The sequence below is a fragment of the Lineus longissimus genome, chromosome 3 (assembly GCF_910592395.1).
Source record: "Lineus longissimus chromosome 3, tnLinLong1.2, whole genome shotgun sequence".
NCBI classification, from domain to species: Eukaryota; Metazoa; Nemertea; class Pilidiophora; order Heteronemertea; family Lineidae; genus Lineus; species Lineus longissimus.
In genome coordinates, this window is record NC_088310.1 from 2,346,621 (window position 1) to 2,366,229 (window position 19,609).

Sequence of the window (19,609 nt, forward strand, 5' to 3'; positions counted from 1 at the left end):
ACATTGTCGTCCATTTTGCCTGATAACATATATGAGAAAAAAATCACTTTTGGTGCAATCAAGGCTTACATGAAATCAGATTGCCTTCTTATACTTTTTATTGGAGATGAACTATGCCTGTCCAGTTATTCGCTGTTTGGAATTTCTTCATCGATGAAAGGTGCAAATTTATTTTGGGAATACTTGTGGACGAGGGATTCGATTTGAAATCCAACTCGAAGCGACAATAGAGAGGAAATGGAATGGTACCAGTACTAAATCTTCGTACAGGGATTTCCCACTTCTTAGAATATTATCCTTCGTCAAAGCAAGATTTATTCAAATCCGGTTGTTCACCTGAACAAATCGTGAACTTTAACGAGTCTCCTCATACAGACTTCTTTGTGTCAACTGTGTCAAGGGTTCCACCTGACTAGCTTGCCTATACTTGCAGTACAAGGCCTACTCATAACCATTCTCGCTTTACTTATGGGCCTTCGCACAGCTTTAGATAATAGTTCTGACCTCGAACCAGAATTTTTTCGTTTTGCTGCAAAGGACGAGAACAGGAACAACGACAAGAACAAGATAAGATAAGGAGCCTAAAACATTAATGAAAACACTTGGAGTTTTGATCAAATTTGAACCAGACTGTGCCAAGGTGTGGTTGTGAAACTATCAAAGAAACAAACCAACCCAGATTCACCAAGTTATTGGGAAAGGATATATTGCGTTGGCGATTCTCAGTTTACAAACCAATTCGCAAAAGTGATTAGTTCTGTCATCGAAAACTGAAACGAATACGTTATTGTCGCGTCGAATTCAAAACACTTTTTACTTATTCCTTGGTGCAGCACCGTAAAGAACAGTACCAATTTCGAGGATTTTATCACTGTGTTGAAAATTTTTACTGACCGAGTCATAGAGGAACGGTAAGAACAGATGCACCGAAGTGATTTATAGGGTGCGAACGCCAATTTTGATAATAACCATCCATCGTTGCAGCTCTGTAACAAATATACTGATACACTGTCTCCGAAGAAAGTTTAGTTTCTTCTGCTGACCAAAGGATAAATTTTGGAATAAAGTTTAATTGAAGGCAGCCAGCTGATTAGGGAGCCTGCACAGCTTGAAGCAGACAGTCCAGACAAATCAAAAAAGATAGTTGGGAAAAGGATTTCAAAAAGGCTTCGTGTTATTTCTCTTCTTGAGTTTGGCGCTCCCAGAGAATTCGCACAGGACATCTATTTTCACTGATTCGATCATGTCACGTAAACATCTATTTACTGAACTCGGGTGGACAAGTCCATCCAGAGGAATGTGTTCTTATCAGAACTTGTTACAGCTTTCTCTTATATCATGGACTATTGTAAGTATCATATAACAACAAACATTACTTCCTGTTAACTTTTTATTGTCTGATATGTTGAATTCGTGTCTTTGAAACAGGTTAGTACAGAAGAATACAATTCCCGTCACACAAGTTGGCAAAAACCGCGAAGTTAATCTCACATCCAGTTGCTGACGCTGGCAAAATAGGCAAAGTAATTCTCACTTCCGGCTGCTGTTATGGGCAAACACAGCGAAGTAGTTCTCACTTCCGGTCGAAGTTGTTGGCAAAAACGGCAAAACTATGGAAGAAAGTTTAACGAGGAAGTATCTATTCTAATTTCATGTGAATGTACTCTTGATGCTGCTTTCACTTAAAAGTTTTGAAACTGGGTAAAATGTAGGTCAGTTACAAGGGCCGACTCTCATGCTTTCAATGGCCTTTTGAAGTGGACTATACTTTTCTAACGTCTTCACCTACTTGCATCATCAGACCAAGCGTCTCGTTCCAGGATATCAATTTTTTGAATAGACTGATGTCAAAGTTTTACTGCAAACAAAATTTTGGTTGGTAATCCCGGACTTCAATGTTTGAAGTGAAAGTTCTCGTTTCTCAAGTCTTGGCTCCGATTCAGGTGATTGAGTACTTTTTGAATTGATGACGAAATGAGTGGGCGTCTTTCTAAACATCAAAATAACCCGGGCCGGTAAAAATGGCTTGCCCACTTTCTATTTTTGAACTTATTACAAGACTTAAAAAAACTAACTGGTAGGCTACCGGTATATCTGGCACCAAATACTTTCCCTAATAATCCAAGAAAAGATATCTCATGGATGTTTCTTCTTGATATGCCAATTACCAATTCTTAAAATGGGTGAAGGGAAAGGTATTGTTTTGCCAAAAAGTTAACACTATTTGATAACCATGAAAAGGTTAATTAGATTTATTGTCCAGATTAATTAGCCCGAGCATATTGTTAATAGCCTAATACATGTTCCTGCTTGATATCTATCGACAATAAAACTGCGATAAAGCTATTCAATTGACTGAAAGCAGGGTCAATAATCCCTTATCTGTAGTGGATGTGGTTGACCTTCAAATAAATCATTTTAATGGCGTCAGTGACATCTTTGAATCCAATGATACTTTATAAAACTATTTCAGTCACAGTGGTTGATTTCAAATTAATAATGAAAAAAGAGAATCCAATCAAATGGCCTTTTTCCATCCTTCAGAGTTGAATTTTTTTATAAGTTCAAAATTCTGAAAAATTTTCAACGCCAACATTTTTTGGGGGCTGATGATGTTCTGGGTACCGGGTCGGTCGTGTTACCGGGGGCCTTGTAATGGGAATTAGAGAGGAAACCATTCGGGACCGGCGATTCTTGGTCGTCATAGCGAGGTGGTCGCGTTACCGGGGTGGTCGCCGACCGGGGTTCCACTGTATATCGAGCGTGTTATATCCTACTCGTCCGAGCAACCCTTCTTCTAAAAACTTTAAGGCAACTGACGCCATTGGCAATTCTTGACATGGCGTGACAGAATGATAGCTGGTTCGATTAATAGGGTTATTGTCTCCAACTCACATATCCTATCTCTTTCTTTTGTTTACTCATCCTTATCATTTACATGTCGTCCTACTTTTGCAAAATCGTGTCTTGACCAAGTGCCAAATTCTGTTATGACCGTGCTTTGTTTACTTGCAGATAAAGTTCTTGAGAAAATTAGTATAAAAATATTCTGTAAAGTTTAAGGGTTGACCATAAGCTTTAGCATTTTGGCAAGAACTAGAGCTAGAAATTTCAAAACAATCAGAACTCTTTCAAAACTAAGTGAAGGCCAATTTCAAGGGCGGGAGTCTGTTATTTGTTTTCCAGGTCTTAAACGGGCATTCCCTTCATTTTGAAGGAGTTCTAATAGCTTAAGGATTTCACGTTCTATCCAAATGGGTGATACCTATGGTCAGCCGTTAGTCGAAATGAAAATAGGCGATATCTTTTCGTTGATCTTGACCCTCAATCTTAATGCCATTTTATGCGCCATTTGGAATGGGTCAGCACTCCATTGGCTACTTCCTGTCAAACACCGGTGCTTTCAAAAAGCCTCTTTTCTATCTTGGAAAGGTATCACTTTACGAAGCAAAAAATATACCCCCTTATGCGTTTTCAGGCCCTGGCAAGTCCATCAGGCGTTCTGCATATCTTCCCCAGTCAACATGGTGCTATTGGTCAAGAACGGGTCACGTGGAGCGTCACTCTCACAGCAGACGATGTTCCAACTTCAAAATGTCACGTGACGTCATTGCAGGAGCCTTGCCACTTGATATTTGCCAAATCTGAAAGAAAGGTAAAATTCATTCACCAAATCACTAATATTATTCATATCAAGTAACTTCAACTAGAGGTTTTTGTCAAAATATTTTTGCGCATTATCTTCTTTTTGTAGGAAATAAAACTAAACTTCGATCGCAAAGTTTCAAGGAATGTGGACTCCTCGACACTTTCTGGTACAGAGTTGTCCCTTTCAAATCTTGAAGCAAATAAAGTTTGCGTTGGAAAAGACTGCATGACTTTCCAATTAAATGTGACGTGCGCAACTGACCATTACGGACCATTTTGTGAATCGCGCTGCACATTGGAATCGTGGGAAAAGTGGTACGTCTGCGATGAGAACACTGGAATAAAGAAATGCATCCCGGGAAGGACGGGATATGGATGCACGCATCTAGGTACGATATTGCTCTTTTTACCACAGGTACAAAAGGATGACCGGGCTTACTGTAAAAATAGCTCTGAGAATTCCCGAAGAACGATACGTCGTCGAACTGACAAGCTGGTCAAGTTGAACAGATTTTGTTCGAACCAAGTTGGTCATAGTTGGCGCAACAATCGGTAACTTGATAACCTGAATTGGTCATCTCACCTATTAACTGATAGAATATGCTAAATGATACGACTTCTGGTCACTCGACTAACCTTTTTTTCGATGATAAGCGACAGTAGGTTAATCATCAAGCGTCTGTGAAAACCATTGTCACTACACTTTTGTAGTTTTCTTGCCCGAACGGGAAGCGAGTAACTTCCTCTCGCTACCAAAGCGACAATCGCGGAGAAAGCGGGCCAACTCGTGGCACCACACCGAGGAAGTCCGGCAGGGCAACCTGGAGAGGGAATGCATTGAGGAGTCGTGTAGTAAAGAGGAGGCCAGGGAGGTCTTTGAAAACGATGAAAGAACAGTAAGCCCTAAAAGTCATCGGCGGCGGCTTTTGCCGCGGTGCTTTTTGTGACTGCTGAATCTAGCACGTTTTCTAACACTCTTTTCTTTGGCGTTGGAATGATGTTAGCTTGAACGATATGTTAGAATGAATGAATGACTGCGGGGGCGATTGGAGTCTGTCGATTCACGCAGTTGTGATTACCTTCTCTAAATATTGCTAAATCGTAGCTAATACGTTTAAAAAATTGACACCCATATTATCAAAAAAGTACAAGCACCAATGGGACTATATTCGACGATAAACTTCAATGCTATTTTGGGATGAACGAATTACCTAACTGGTCAATAATCAACAGAAATAGGAAAAGAATCCCACAAACAATCAACACCGAGAGCTCAGCATCATTTCAAGGCCGTATACGTTTGCTGTCTCGCTAATCAACAATCTTTGCTTTGCTTTTACATGTTAATCGACAATTTTTTCTTCCCAAGCTTGCTAACTTTTCATTTCATGTCATATTTTCATATGTACAATACATCACGCCGGACACTTTGGTACAACTTGATCTTGCATTTCTCATCACCTTTCTGTGCATGAAGCTTAACATGACTTTAGTCCAAACGTTACATATCACTTTTTAACCGAACTGACCATAGCAATTAATTACAGAACGATAACTCATCACCCAACTAGGGAAGGCTCTGGCCAATATCGGTATACCGTACGTGCCTTAGAAAAAGGCAAACACGTTTATTTTTTTCTCCACAAAAATGCGATTAGTTTTGGAGTCTGTGTCGGCATGCTACCGACTACATGTAACTCTGCAAACTCGCTGCCACATTCCATTTGTGAAACTTTCCAGTTTTCCTGTCCGAAGCAAGCGCCATGTCGTTCCTCGCACCCCAGGTACACCCCGACAACAAAGCACTTGTCCGAAAGAAACGATGGAATACATGGTTGGAGGAAGCCCTCCCTGGCAACATGGAGCAGGAGTGTGTAGAGGAGTGGTGTAACTGGGAAGAAGCAAGGGAAATATTTGAGCAGCCCGAGCGAACCGTAAGCCACGATCCAAACCCCGCATCCGTATTTTTCAGGAGACTGACGATCACTCACTGTCGGAGTACATTTTCTTTGTCCCTCTCATTTTCTACCCGAACGGACCCTAACTCAGACCTCAGGACTGAACGTTTTGACCTTTTATATATCAAAGCACCACCTGTCTGTTATAGATCACCTCTAACCCATAACCCACACTACGCTTAACATGTTAACAGGAGACCTTAGTAGAAACTGTATATAAGTAGAAAGATTGCCGGTTTAAGGAAGTGAGGGAAATATTCAAAAACCGCGAAAGAACCGTAAGAGGAATGCTCAACAATGACGAAAAATACCCACGCCCCTTTTTTTTAGTTCAGTTGGATTTTCAAACTGTGGGATCCATTTTAATAACGAGCCGCAAATGATTCTCGGCCAGCTGATTATAATTCTCAATGGTTGTATCAAGCCAATTATATATGACTTTCATGTACACATACTCTTCCCTGCTGTGCTTTTGCTACCGTCTTTCCGCTCTCTCATATTGTATCGTTTTGCGTTTTGTTTTTCACATGTTTTAGTATGACCTAGTCAGGTACAGAAGAGTGTATATACATGTGTACATAAGAATTCTAAAATATCTAAAATTCGTCCGACAAAAGTTATTGAATAGTGATGTTGTGAGAAGCCCCGTCTTATTTATATTTACACTAATGTTGTTTCTGACTTGTGGAGTATATCATGCCTTTAAACGCAGATTCAAAATGTGTTGTACAATAAAAATTGATAAAGGAATCCTGCTAATGCGGTTTACAGTAATACAGTTATGGTTTTTTATTAATTGTGGTAGTACCGTACTCTAAATATTGACAATTATTTTCGGGTGAATCTTGCGTAACGGCAGGACAATCTATTGTTAAATGTCTCATTCTTCTCTTCAATATCATTTTCAGAATGAATACTGGAAGCGAAGAAATGGTTAGTACGCATTTATTTTCATATCATAAAGCTTAGAAATATTGTAAGTGGAGTAAAAAGAAGGGAACGTGTGTGGAAAAAGATCCCTGTCAGATGAGTAAAAAGAAAAGAAGATCCCTGTCAGATGAGCGAAACAAAGGGAACGTGTGTGGAAAAAGATCCCTGTCAGATGAGGAAAAGGAATGGAACGTCGGAGAAAAATTCTTCGATTGTTATGGTAAACCCGTAAAGATTTCTATATTCATTTACAGATCCGAACGATTGCGACAACAATCCTTGTTCCTCCCCGGGGACGTCCCGGTGTGAGGATCTGTACCAAGACTTCCGCTGCCACTGCAAGACGGGTTACACTGGACGGAGTTGTAACCAGGACGTCAATGATTGTCAGAATAACTGCAAGAATGGTGCCACATGTTCGGTAAGTCGACTCATGCCGTGATTATTACCAACTTACATTTTTAACTTTCAACGCAAGACAGGTAATTATCAAAGGAAATGATCCCTGAAATTTGAATATTCTGAAATTTCGGATATTTGAAACTTCTACACCGAGTTGTGTGCACCTGCTTACGTTTTAAAACCAGGGTGAGCTAAACTACGCTCTGCTACCATGTACCATACAAGACTTTATAGCCCTGCCACTGCAGATCTTCCTGACAAAACCTCGCAAAATTCTTTTTTAGGATCTATTAAATGACTATCATTGCCACTGCCAGCCTGGATTCCGCGGCCGGAACTGCCAAGAAAACATTGATGACTGCGCAGCAGGACCTTGCAGAAATGGCGGCACTTGTGTCGATGGTGTCAATACATATACCTGTCGGTGTAGACAGGGCTTTACAGGTAAATTTGAGATTATACTAATAACCCATCATTACTTGACCAAACAGGTCAAGACGAAATTCGGTTGTAATGAAAAAGATCGCGTCGAATCTTGCAAAACTCTTATGATCATTCACCAACGGGCTGGACACTTGGGCCAGGGGTACCTCCCATACTCTCGGTCATCGGTCACTTAGCATCACTCCACAAATATTCGCCCAGTAAAATGAGCAAATTTACAAAGAGTGACTTACTAATGGCTAGGCTTGGAGAATGTATACTTGTCTAGCTACTGCATTTGGAAGAACCACAACTGTGTTCCCTCTCAAGGCGGGAGCGACTGTCGGGTGAACGCAAAGATTTGGAAAAAATCATCGCCTCGCCGTGGTCGTCAACGTCATCTTCATCGTCATCACCAGCATCATCATCCTCGTCGTCGTCACCGTCGTCATCGACATCCTCGTCGTCGTCGTCAGCATCTGTGTAACAGAAAGCATGCACTGTAGTATATGTACGCGTCTCACATGAACTCAATATCAACCTCCATTTCGCAGGTTCTCAGTGTCAACAGGACATAGACGAGTGCAGCTCTTCGCCGTGTCGAAGTGGCTCGACTTGCTTGAATGAAGCTGGGCGATACTCCTGCCAGTGTGCACCTGGTTGGTCGGGCAACCGGTGCGAAAATAACATTGACGATTGCGCCCCTGGACCCTGTCAGCATGGTACGTAAAAAAGCAACTTCCTACAGTAGGCAATAAGTTGGTGTGATAATATGGTTTCTTTGAGGAGAAATTCACGTGGCCATGAACGATTAAATCGTCACTTCAATTCAACAGCAACACCCAATCCGTACCAACGGCTACAACGGCTCCTCGGGAGCAGCTCGGGCTAGTTTGCATACACAGGTTTGATCCAAATGTTCCAATATCTCTTTCCTGACACAAGTCCTAGGCCCTATACCAATTTCCTTTTTCGTGACTTTCTTCAGGGGGCGTATGCTCTGATCGAATTAACGGCTACAGTTGCGCCTGTAAGCCTGGATACACTGGTAACCAATGCCAGACTGATGTCAACGAGTGTGCCAGCAATCCGTGTCAGAATGGAGGGAAATGTGCTGACAAAGTCAATGGATTTACATGCTCCTGCGCAGTGGGTAAGTCAGGGGCAAGCAAATGTGGTCAGCGGAGATCCGACCAATAGCGATTCCATTTTCTTCATCCACGTTCGCTCTTATGTTTGTTGTATGCCACTGTGGTTAACCGCCAACTCGTTGCATTGCGACTTTATCAGTGGCGCGAGGGACGAGGAGTCCATCACAAGCTACTCATCGGTATCCTTCTTGCTTGGACAGGGCCTTTTTCTTACCTTGACAGGTCCAGGGAAGAGGATTCTGTTTAACATTTCATGTACATGACGTAGTATTGAGGTTCAACGACTTGGCTCAAATCTCAAATCTCGAATGTTTTGCCAGGATATGACGGGGTACTCTGCCAGAACAACATAGATGACTGCTCACCAAACCCTTGTCAAAATAGCGCCCTTGGGTGTGACGACAAGGTAGACGACTTCCACTGTCGCTGCAGCTCGGGGTGGGCGGGGAAGGCATGTGCAGACAACGTGGACGAGTGTGCCAGTAACCCGTGCCAGAATGGGGGAAGGTGTCATGACCAAGTCGATGGTTTCAGGTAAGCCAGTGATTCGCCAATGCAATCACCATGTATCATCAGTCGATTGGCCATTTCAATCACGTCGTTTCGGCAACCTGTGCTTCGTTATTGAGATCGCATTTGCATCACTTGATCGGCGACAATGATGGCAATGTCTTCCACTTGGCACTAAGTTCCTCGTGATAAAGTAGATTATGTAAGTAACAATCATGGTGGCCAGAAGGCAAAAAAACGTGAAACGTATTCTGCTATTCCATTCTATCTCAAACTGTTACATTATCCAGGTGTGATTGTCAAGCAGGCTTTTCGGGTGCTATGTGCGAGGTGGATATCGATGAATGCGCTGGTAACCCATGTCATGGAAGCAATGCTTTACTCTGTGAGGATAAGATCAACAGTTTCCAATGCGTTTGCAAAACAGGTAAAACACGATGAGTTCGGCCGTTGCACGACCGTCCATACCTCAGCGCATCCCTGGACTTTCTATCCTTGGACATTTAACACTTTTAGACCTGGACAGGGATAAACTATTGTGGGAATCCAGATAAAACTGGATAACTTACTTATAGAAACGTCAATGAATATTCGAACATTCATAATTGAATTACAAACTTGCGATGGAATTACGTCGACGAATTACATATTGGAACGGTGACTACTTCTTGGTACGACGTTTTCTTCCAATTTGGTTTACCCATTTAGTTTCTGGCTTCAGGTTTTACCGGAACGACATGTGCTGTAAACATCGACGATTGCAACCCCGCCCCATGCCAAAACGGCGCCACTTGTAAAGATCTTGTGGATGACTACAGCTGCATGTGTTTGCCAGGATACGAGGGGAAAAACTGCTCCAAAGAAATTGACGAATGTCTGTCGTCTCCTTGTAAAAATGGTGCCACGTGTGCGGATAAGTTAAATGATTTTTCATGTCGCTGCCTCGCGGGGTTTTCCGACAAGACTTGCTCGAGTGACATTGATGAGTGTGGCAGTAGTCCTTGCAGAAACAATGGTAAGGTTTCCTTCTTGGAAGTGTTGTCAAAACAGTCCACCTTAGCGATGTCACAAAAGAAACCATTCTTCATACAGCAGCAAAATTGTATCACTTAGGATCAGACTTCAGCGCAGTTCCTTCCTCTGAAGAGGTAAAGCCGTGTCTTGCTTACATTTACGGGCGATTTTTTCCCGATGAAACTCTTTTCGGTATGCATCTGTCAATCTCAGTGCCTTCGGAAACCCAGCGAAAAGCAGTAGAAGTTATATGCTCAGAAACAACAGTACGAACGCTCTTTGCTGTAGTCCCACAGGGGCACCACGGCCGTGCCTAATGCGTCCCTTAAAACGGAACACGATCTCGTTGTAGGTACTTGCATCGACAAAGTCAATGGATACTCGTGCTCCTGCAAGCGTGGCTTCACGGGCCCTCAGTGCGAGATCAACATCGAAGACTGTCAGGCGACGTCCTGTAAGCACGGTGGAACTTGCCAAGATTTGGTCGACGATTTCAAATGTTCCTGCATCCCCGGATACGATGGTGAGACTTGTGAGCACGACATCGATGACTGTGCCAATTCCCCGTGCCTTCATCAGGGCAAGTGCTCAGACTTGGTGAACGACTTCAAATGTGACTGCAAGCCCGGTTACCGAGGAGAACGTTGTGAGGTATGGTTGATTTGGCAATAAAGCATTCGAATAAACAATCTGAAATAGTCCTAAATGTATGAAACATTCCTATATACCCCTTTTTCAGATCGACATTGACGAATGTGCCAGTTCTCCATGTAAAAACAATGGCACGTGCCGAGACAAACCGAATGGTTTCACCTGTTACTGCGTCCCTGGTTATGTTGGACCAGAATGCAGCGTAAACTACGACGAATGCAGCTCAATTCCGTGCAAAAATGGCGCCACCTGTCGGGACCTGTTGAATGCTTTTGCTTGTGACTGTGACCTTGGATTTGAAGGTCAGCTGTGCGAGGTCAACTTTGACGACTGTGCTGGGGATCCTTGTGGGCCCAATGGTGCATGTGCTGATGGAGTGAATGGCTTCAGCTGTAATTGTTCCCTGGGTGAGTTAACGAATCCTCCAACATGATTTGCCTTGATCTCTCCACTATGCTGTGTCCATGTAATTCAGTCAGGTTAGGGTTCTATTTCTACTGGGTCGGTCATCTGTAAGCCGGCTAGGCTGGTGGTCTTGACCATTTCCTCGGGCAAACTATTCCGCTCTCAGATGGTGCATGAGAAGAGTGAGTGTTTCCTATCATCAGTTCTAATGTTGCCAGTCTGAGAGGTAACATTTATTCATTCTACACCGGTTTCAGGTTACGAGGGCGCAACCTGCGACAAAGAAATCAACGAGTGTCTCACTGCGCCCTGCCAAAACAACGGAACGTGCGTCGACCTCCTAAACAACTACCGCTGCGAATGCGTCCTTGGCTTCGACGGGGGAAACTGCCAAAACAACATCGATGACTGCACCCCTGATCCTTGCGTGAACGGCGGGACCTGCCAAGATGTTGTTGACGACTTCTATTGCCTATGTCCCTCTGGACTCACTGGGAAGACCTGCTCGAACAATCCGGATGACTGTGACCCGATGCCCTGCCGAAACAACGCGACATGCAAAGATTTGGTTAATGATTATACCTGCACGTGTCACCTTGGATTCTCTGGGAAGGACTGTGAGACCAACGTCAATGAGTGTGGGAGCAATCCTTGTCAGCACGGTGGCACCTGCCTGGATAGGGTTAATAGATTTGAATGTATCTGCAAGGCAGGTAGGTAAAATTTTGAATTAAAAAGATGTCAACTATACCTTCATGTAGGCCGAAGTGAATTTCACTATGCAGTAGGGTATCATTAGAAAGAGCTGAGAGACGGTTCTCGAACAAGTTGTCATGTCTTGACTCGATAGGTTCAGCTATCACATGTATGTCAAAATTACTTTTAGCTATATAAGAAATATCAAAACTCATATATTTTGTTTACTTCTGCAGGTTACACTGGTCCGCTGTGTGCACAGGACATCAACGAATGTTCTTTGAATCCGTGTAGAAACGGAGGTAACTGTACAGACCGTGTAGCGGACTACAACTGCACCTGCAGCCCAGGTTGGCAAGGAAAGAACTGCCATTTGAACATAAACGAATGCCACTCTCGTCCCTGTTTGAATAATGGAACATGTACTGACTTAATCAATGATTTTAGGTAAGCAAAGAAAATCGCCACTTTGTACCTCGTCGTTCGTACCTCGTCGTTCGTACCTCTTCATTAGGGGGCGAAACCTGCGTAACAAGCGACGTGCACAAACTTGAATAGTCTTTTCTTCAACAGGTGTGACTGTGGTCCCGGGTTTACCGGCAAGAGATGCCAGACCAACATCAACGAGTGTTCCAGTAACCCTTGCATCCATGGCACCTGCAAAGATGCAGTTAACGGATACTCATGCGCATGTCTGGACGGATATGACGGAGTTCACTGTGAGAATGACATTAACGACTGTGGAGGGGCCCCTTGTAAGAACGACGCGACATGCGTTGACCAGTTGTCCGATTACACATGTGTCTGTAGCCAAGGTGAGATGTTTTTTTCTCTCTGTTCCAGTAGCTCAACCAAAGTCAACAAACAGAAATCATGGCAGCATTCGTCTTTTCACGGCAATTAGGCCGTTTGGTCGGGTTAGAGGGGTGAATTTGATCATTGGGACCGCCCAAGTGGTCCAGTGGTCGTGGTCTGGGTACTGGGGTGGGCATGTAACCGGGGGCTTTGTAATGGTAATTAGAGAGGAAACCTTTCGGGACCGGCGATTCTTGGTCGTCATAGCGGGGTGGTCGCCGACCGGGGTTCCACTGTATTAACAGGATACAGACAGATATTGTAGATGCTACATTGATTTCCAGGTTATGAGGGCAAAAATTGTACGCTCGATCGCGACGAATGTGCTTCCGAACCTTGTCACCACAACGGCAATTGCACTGACCGTCTCAATGATTTTGAGTGTAGTTGTCCTCCTGGGTACGGGGGCAAGACATGCAGAGAGGACATTGACGAGTGTGTGTCATCCCCGTGTCAGAATGGCGGCAAATGTCTGGACTCTCTCAACGGTTACAGGTAAGGAAGATATTGCAATGGCAAGTCTAAACTGAAAAGGGCTGATCTCTTCCAATGTTTAGCTGTCTATTCTTGCATTACTTGATTCATCATCCGCTTTCACTGCGTCTTTAAGTTTGGAGCACACCGCGTGTCCCCAAGGTCTTTAAAATCCTATATGCGATATTACCTCCGTGTGCTCCCAGCTTCATCGTCAACTCCATTTGACTACAATGCTTTGGCATCGCTTCGTTCTTGGTATACTTCTGCAGGGGAGTCGGGAAGTTTGAGTTTCATTACTTCTCTTCTGCAGGTGCACATGCAGGACTGGTTTTAACGGAACTCACTGTGAACGCAACATAGATGACTGCACGCCGAACCCTTGTAAAAATGGAGCCAAATGCGAGGATGCCGTGAACGATTACAACTGCCTTTGCTTGCCCGGCTTCACCGGTAAAGACTGTGGGGTGAACATCGACGAATGCTTGCCAGGGCCGTGCAAGAATGACGGGGTGTGTAAGGATCAGATTAATGATTTTAGCTGCGACTGCAGTAACGGCTACACCGGTAAGTCTACGGCAGTTCATCCTTAATTCCTAGGGTGAGACACCTCATTGTCTTATTCATATAACCACCAGATGATTACAATGATCTCCTTGGCCACCAGTTGAAGGACAGTAGGGAGTGCCTTTCTTATCGCATTTTGTGTCTCGAGATGAGCGTCCCTAGACCTTGGTTGTGGCTGACAAGGGCTTCGTCAGTGACGTTCATTGAAGAAACAATGACCGGCAAGATCTATTTAGTTGATTTTGTTGATGCAATACAACATAAAAGTGATTTCTAATGATATTATTTCACAATTGTGTGTCTTATTCTTTGTTGAAATTGTAGGTAAAACTTGCAGTGATATCGTAGATTATTGTACCAGTAACCCGTGCAAGAACAGCGTAACGTGCGTGCCCAAGTTAAATGCATACTCGTGTGTCTGCACTCTTGGTAAGTGACCAAATGAAAATCAAAGAAAACTGAGGAAGACTTAATTTCAAGGCTGAGTTTATCTCGTTCACGATAACGCACTTTCGGCTTCATGTTATAGCTTGGCTTATACCTGGTATTGGTAGAGGTACGACTTTAGTCCATACCGGCTCCACTCGAGGAAATGTCGAATCCAGGGAAACATTGCCATTGGTCGAAAATGATACCATGCACTCTGCATCTTCTTTCAGTGACAATTTGGGTAGAGTTTCGACTCTTTATCCATCAAGATCTTTCGGTATTAGAGAATGGCTGAATGAGTCGTGATAATTTCTTCTGCATGGCCTCTAACCATCTCTTCTTGCAGGATTTAATGGTACCCTATGCGAGAATAACATTGATGACTGTGCCAGCGCCCCCTGCCTCAATAACGCCACTTGCCAAGATGCCATCAATGACTTTCAATGCCTCTGCCTACCTGGGTTCCAGGACAAGCGGTGTCAGACCAATATTGATGAGTGCGAGGGGGCCCCCTGTGTTCATGGGTCGTGCCAGGACCAGGTCAATGATTATCATTGTCACTGCAAGTAAGTTGCCCGTTTTTAGGCAGAGAAAGAAAGACAGCGAATGGAAATGCTTTGAAAATTTACCGCTTTCTTCTTTTATATTTTAAAACGATTTTCGTGCGACTGTCGGCATCCTGTAGCCGCCCTGTCGGCACACTCAATATGAGCATGCTATTACGGAATGGTCGTTGGTCGTATGTTCACGCCATCTCACAATCAATTTTCCAAAATACCTCTGACGGTATTTGAACTTTGGTATTTCTAATCTTCTTATCATCTGAAGACTTTTCAGAATTACGTCGTAAGGCATTGATGCCTAAATGGGCATTGTGTTTTTTGCCCTTACCACGCAGCTAAAAGAATTCATTGATCTATTGTCCTTAAACAAAGCCCGCTCGCACCTAGGCCTAAATTCCCTTTGTTCACCGTCTAATCAAAGGGTTTAAGGGCAAATCTTCATAACAGCGACCCCCACAAAAGACCTTTCATAAGAACTTTCATGGGGGATATGCCTTAACCGGCTATGGCAAATAAACCCAATGTGTTAATCTTATTCCAGACCAGGTTACTCTGGAAAGAACTGTAGTGTGAACATAAATGAGTGTTCAAGTGGGCCATGCCAAAACGGTGGCCAGTGTTTAGACAGCGTGAATGGATACAAATGCGAATGTCAGAAGGTAAGCGAAATTCCGATTCATTGGAAGTTTTAGACTCACCAGGTATTCGTTGGAATGGTTCAGATGGGAAATCGAATTGACGGTCATACATGTACGTTTTATTGCGCTGGAAAGGGGAACTGCTCAGTGAGCTTGCGAATTTGTCCGTAGTATTTCGGGTGATCCACAACATCTTGATGAGAAACAGGCTGAATACGAAAGCACAAAAAATGACAATTTTCGGCAGGGTAAAATTTCAGTATCATACTAATTCATATGTACGATTACGCTACAGGGATTCACCGGAACTCACTGCGAACAAAATATCGACGACTGTAACCCAGACCCCTGTCTGAACGGGGCAACCTGCTCGGACCTCGTCAATGACTTCAGATGCGCTTGCCCGCAAGGCTTCAGTGGAAAAACATGCCGCACGCTTGAAGACCACTGTCTGGTGCTGAAACCTTGCAGAGCGAATGGACAATGCCACAGCACGCTGACGGGATACCGCTGTGAATGCGTTGAAGGTGAGTCTGGTAGTCACAAAAAACAGAAAGGGGTTCCATAATGGAATTGTCGTTTCTTTCATTATAATTATGAACATGAAATGATATAATCGAAATAATATTTTATTTGAAATTCGATTTTGATAAATAGAGTCCTGATCATTAATTTGCGATCGACCTTTCCAGGTTTGACTGGTCTGAACTGTGAGACGAACATTGATGATTGTGCAGCGAACCCCTGCCAGAATAACGGCACGTGTACAGACCTGGTTGCCGCATATGCCTGCAAGTGTAACGCCAATTACACTGGCGTACACTGTGAACGAGGTGAGAATAATGATGAGAACTGGTTGCCGCTTTGCCTGTCAGTCTTACGTCAACTACACTGGCGTATACAGTGTGAACGAGGCAAGAATAACGGCATATACGGACCTAGTTGCTGCCTTTGCCTCGTGGGAGAAAAAAACTTTTCTATTGACTGGTTAAAGAATAGTTATCCGCAGAAATATTTTCGGTTTTAAATCCTTTGACCGTTCATGCTATTGCAGAAGTAGACCACTGCCTGTCTGCACCTCCTAACGTCTGCGGCAAACACGGTGACTGCGTCAGCGTCAAGGGGGGTTACAAGTGTTCGTGTCATCAAGGGCACGGAGGCCCACTTTGTGACAAAGGTAAGCATGGATTAGGAATAAAGATGTAGTTTCTGCCATCTGTTTTCCATGGATGAACAACAAAGAATTCCTTTTCGCCATCGACTTTTTATGGATGAGTAATGGAGAGTTCGCTCTTGCCATCAGTCTACGAGGGATTGTAAGCTCGTTCACGCCATCTGCCTTGAATGATTGTTGTGATGGATAATTCGTTCATGTCACCGCTTTTTCATGAATAAGTTAAATAGACACTATTGGAAGTTAATCATCTACCATTGTTTCCTCTTTTTTCAGTGATTCTCATTCCGTGTCCATACGGCGGGAAGACGTACAATCCATACGAGCAGTGGGCAGACGATTGTAATGACTGTGTTTGTCTAAATGGTCAGGCGGAATGCTCTAAGGTGGGTTGACAACATCGGTGGGTATCCACCGCCCCCCTGATTCTACGTCGATTATACATAACGTAGAAGTGTTTTCCTGTAAAACCTTTCTATCTGCCGCCCCGTCCCGACGAAAGAGCCCACGACATTGTTTTTGCGTAAGTTTTTTCAATTTGGCATTGAATCGTAAGTTTTCGTTGGAAACTACAGTGAATCTATTATCAGCTTTGTCAATGCAGGAGTGTGAACAAAAGTTTTACTCATTGTCTTCTATTGACAGGATTCGAGTCTTTGCTCGCCTTTTCTGTCCTCAGTTAAATTTTTTCACGGATTTTTTATACAGATGTGGTGTGGCTATGTCAAATGCGATATATCAGCCATCAAAAAATGGACATCCGGCGTCAAAAAATTTGATAAGCTCTGCACGGAGGAGGACTTCTCCTGCTTCCCGTTGGACGGCATGGACTGTCTGACAAAGACCTGCGATCTTAACTACGGACTTTGCAGGCCAAATAAAGACCCCACTTGTAACCCATTCAGTGGCCCCAACACCATTGACTGTGCCAGGCTAATAGTCAAGTTGGATCCAGCGAAAATGGAGATGAAGGTACACTTGAATTGAACGATTTTAGTTTGATATCCAGATTTCAGCATCTTTTTGTAACTCTCTGTAACCTAGGTGCCGAAATGGTTTATTTTGAACGAAGATGCCGATATACATGTAGTTAGGTTGCCAAGTTGGATGATTTTGGGTGGTCAGGGTGGTTGAGTCGCCAAAATGGTTGGAGTTTCCAAAACTGTTTCCTTCCAAATGAAGAATGCATTTTCTGACTTAATCTTTTACAATTTCTTCTAAAATTACAGGGAATAACAATCGATGTATTTTGCGGCCACCTGCGAGCCCTAAAGGTAGTGAAACAGTATGCAAATGACACCTACCTCGCCCTCAGGTGTGAGGTTGATAAGATGAAGACGTCTAACGATCACATAACCCTTGCTCTCTCGATGGTAAGCGATCTATTGAAAAATGTATTCAACAAATTCGTAGCAAGTTCGCTTTAAACCACAAAAGGTTGATATACATGTATACGATATTAAACGTGTACGGTTGTACTAAGTTCGTAATGATATCCGGCAGGTTTTGTGACCCTTAGAATAGCTATGAACGATGATGAAGCAAACTTCACAATTTGAGACAAACGTTTGTAAAAGAAACACATCTTCGAGCATCCAAATGTCGACGTTGTCTACCAAATTAAACTTTCCTGCTTTCACGTATTTCATCCTCCAGGAAAGTGAGAAGAATACAGGCTTCGGTCTCATAGCGATGGCAGTTCTTTCAGACTACTTGAAGGCACTGGCCAAGAATGATACCTCCGATCTACTTGCTGGCATAGTGGAGAGTGGATTCCAGGCCTCGACACAGGGAAAGCAAAGTAAGTTGACGATCGAATCCCTAATGTGCGTGTGTATTATGATATTTCTAATCAACGCCGAACTTTTTGTTAGGATTCTGAATTTCTTATAGTTGTTTGACAAGAATGATACTAATGTTGTCCGAAACCCCAGTCCGAAATCAACACGATTCTGTACGTAGCAACCGTTTGGCTTGTTGCAGGAAATTGGTATTTAAGGTCGCGTCCTGAAATAATGGTCTCCTCTTTCTCTCCCTTAGTTCAGACGTATCTCTACCCCGTCATCTCCGTTTGTGGAGCGATAGTGGTCATATTTATCGTGGTTGGGATAATGAGCTACCGTCAGAGGCGCGCCTTGAAGCGGCAGCGGGATCGATTGGATGCACCAAGACAGCGCCTTGCCTCACGGATGCGGTCCCTGAGTTGGCAGAGCGAGAACACGCCCGAGGGAGCATTCGAAAATCCTATGTTCGGGAACTTGGATGAAGACCCGGGAATATCCTATTTGGATGATAGTTTCGCGGGGCTGCAGAAGGAGTCCGACACTGACGACTTCCGGCGGATTTCCTTTACAGAGAGCAGTGCTTATGTTACGGGGCTTGCGCAGAGCTTGAAGCTTGGTGACCCCCTTGATATTGAGGCTGAGGGGGATGGTTTCAACAAGGCTGTTGACCAAGAACGCAATCCCGGTGATGGCAAGGAACTTGTGGTAAATGAAATCCCTGAAGCCAATTGCTGAGAGTTAACTTTTGGTTCTTCTCCTTCAGTATATTCTATCATGGACCGTGTATATAGGAGGTTTTATTGGATAGAAGTCTGCCCTTGAGAATGTTAGTCAGATTATTGGCGTAAGATATCGAAGGCAACATGATAATTGGCCTTGTGACACCTCCCTAACTACAAAATTGGGTGCGGGGAGAGGGCTTCCATCAGTCATTCATGCCACAGTTATTATGGCTTGGTTAAAATAAACGCCTATCAGCCTTGAGATGGTGCTCATTAAGAATGTGCTATATTTATAAAAATTATCTGTATATTTGTATCCCAAAAATACGATTTTATGTATATCCCAAGGTGTATATCCTATATCTTTTTAAATGTGGGTTCTGAACAAATTTATTTGACAAGACTGTATACGAATGCATTTGGCGGAGTGGAGGGTATCTGCACTATACTGATACCCAGGGATTTGATTGTATATATATTACGCAAACAGGTTTGGGCGGAATTTAAAAATAAAGATGGCGGCTTTAATTCCAGAGCTGATGTATATGTTCAGAAACATTTTGTTGCGTTAATTTGTTTTTCATGTACTGTTCAGGGCGTTTATCAATAATCGGA

The 19,609-nt window shown here is 43.4% G+C and overlaps 1 protein-coding gene across 2 annotated transcripts; it reads left to right on the forward strand.

Annotated features, from left to right (window-relative positions):
- Positions 1–468: 468 nt before the first annotated feature.
- Positions 469–19,540, forward strand: LOC135485352 (neurogenic locus Notch protein-like). Of its 2 annotated transcripts, none has more exons than XM_064767261.1 (30): positions 469–1,348; positions 3,479–3,655; positions 3,755–4,037; positions 4,360–4,544; positions 6,515–6,539; positions 6,791–6,957; positions 7,223–7,382; positions 7,916–8,083; positions 8,350–8,514; positions 8,833–9,046; positions 9,313–9,449; positions 9,744–10,037; positions 10,389–10,687; positions 10,776–11,094; positions 11,350–11,805; positions 12,025–12,235; positions 12,362–12,603; positions 12,928–13,138; positions 13,431–13,684; positions 14,009–14,113; positions 14,460–14,679; positions 15,218–15,335; positions 15,610–15,841; positions 16,007–16,147; positions 16,369–16,491; positions 16,765–16,874; positions 17,197–17,460; positions 17,718–17,861; positions 18,145–18,289; positions 18,529–19,540. In XM_064767261.1, exons 1-30 carry the CDS (start codon positions 1,244–1,246, stop codon positions 19,005–19,007), a joined length of 6,153 nt encoding a protein of 2,050 aa, XP_064623331.1. In that variant the 5' UTR covers positions 469–1,243; the 3' UTR covers positions 19,008–19,540. The 2 variants fall into 2 exon arrangements, with proteins under 2 accessions (XP_064623331.1, XP_064623330.1); XM_064767260.1 differs by lacking the exon at positions 4,360–4,544 and adding an exon at positions 5,389–5,582.
- The last annotated feature ends 69 nt before the right edge of the window (positions 19,541–19,609 follow it).

What these genes read in the sequence shown, in the direction of transcription:
- LOC135485352 (XM_064767260.1), top strand. Translation starts at nt 1,244, where the DNA reads ATGTCACGTAAACATCTATTTACTGAACTCGGGTGGACAAGTCCATCC. An exon ending in GTGTAGACAGGGCTTTACAG is followed by an intron (nt 7,383 to 7,915) that starts GTAAATTTGAGA and finishes TCCATTTCGCAG; the next exon opens with GTTCTCAGTGTCAACAGGAC. An exon ending in CCGCTGTGAATGCGTTGAAG is followed by an intron (nt 15,842 to 16,006) that starts GTGAGTCTGGTA and finishes CGACCTTTCCAG; the next exon opens with GTTTGACTGGTCTGAACTGT.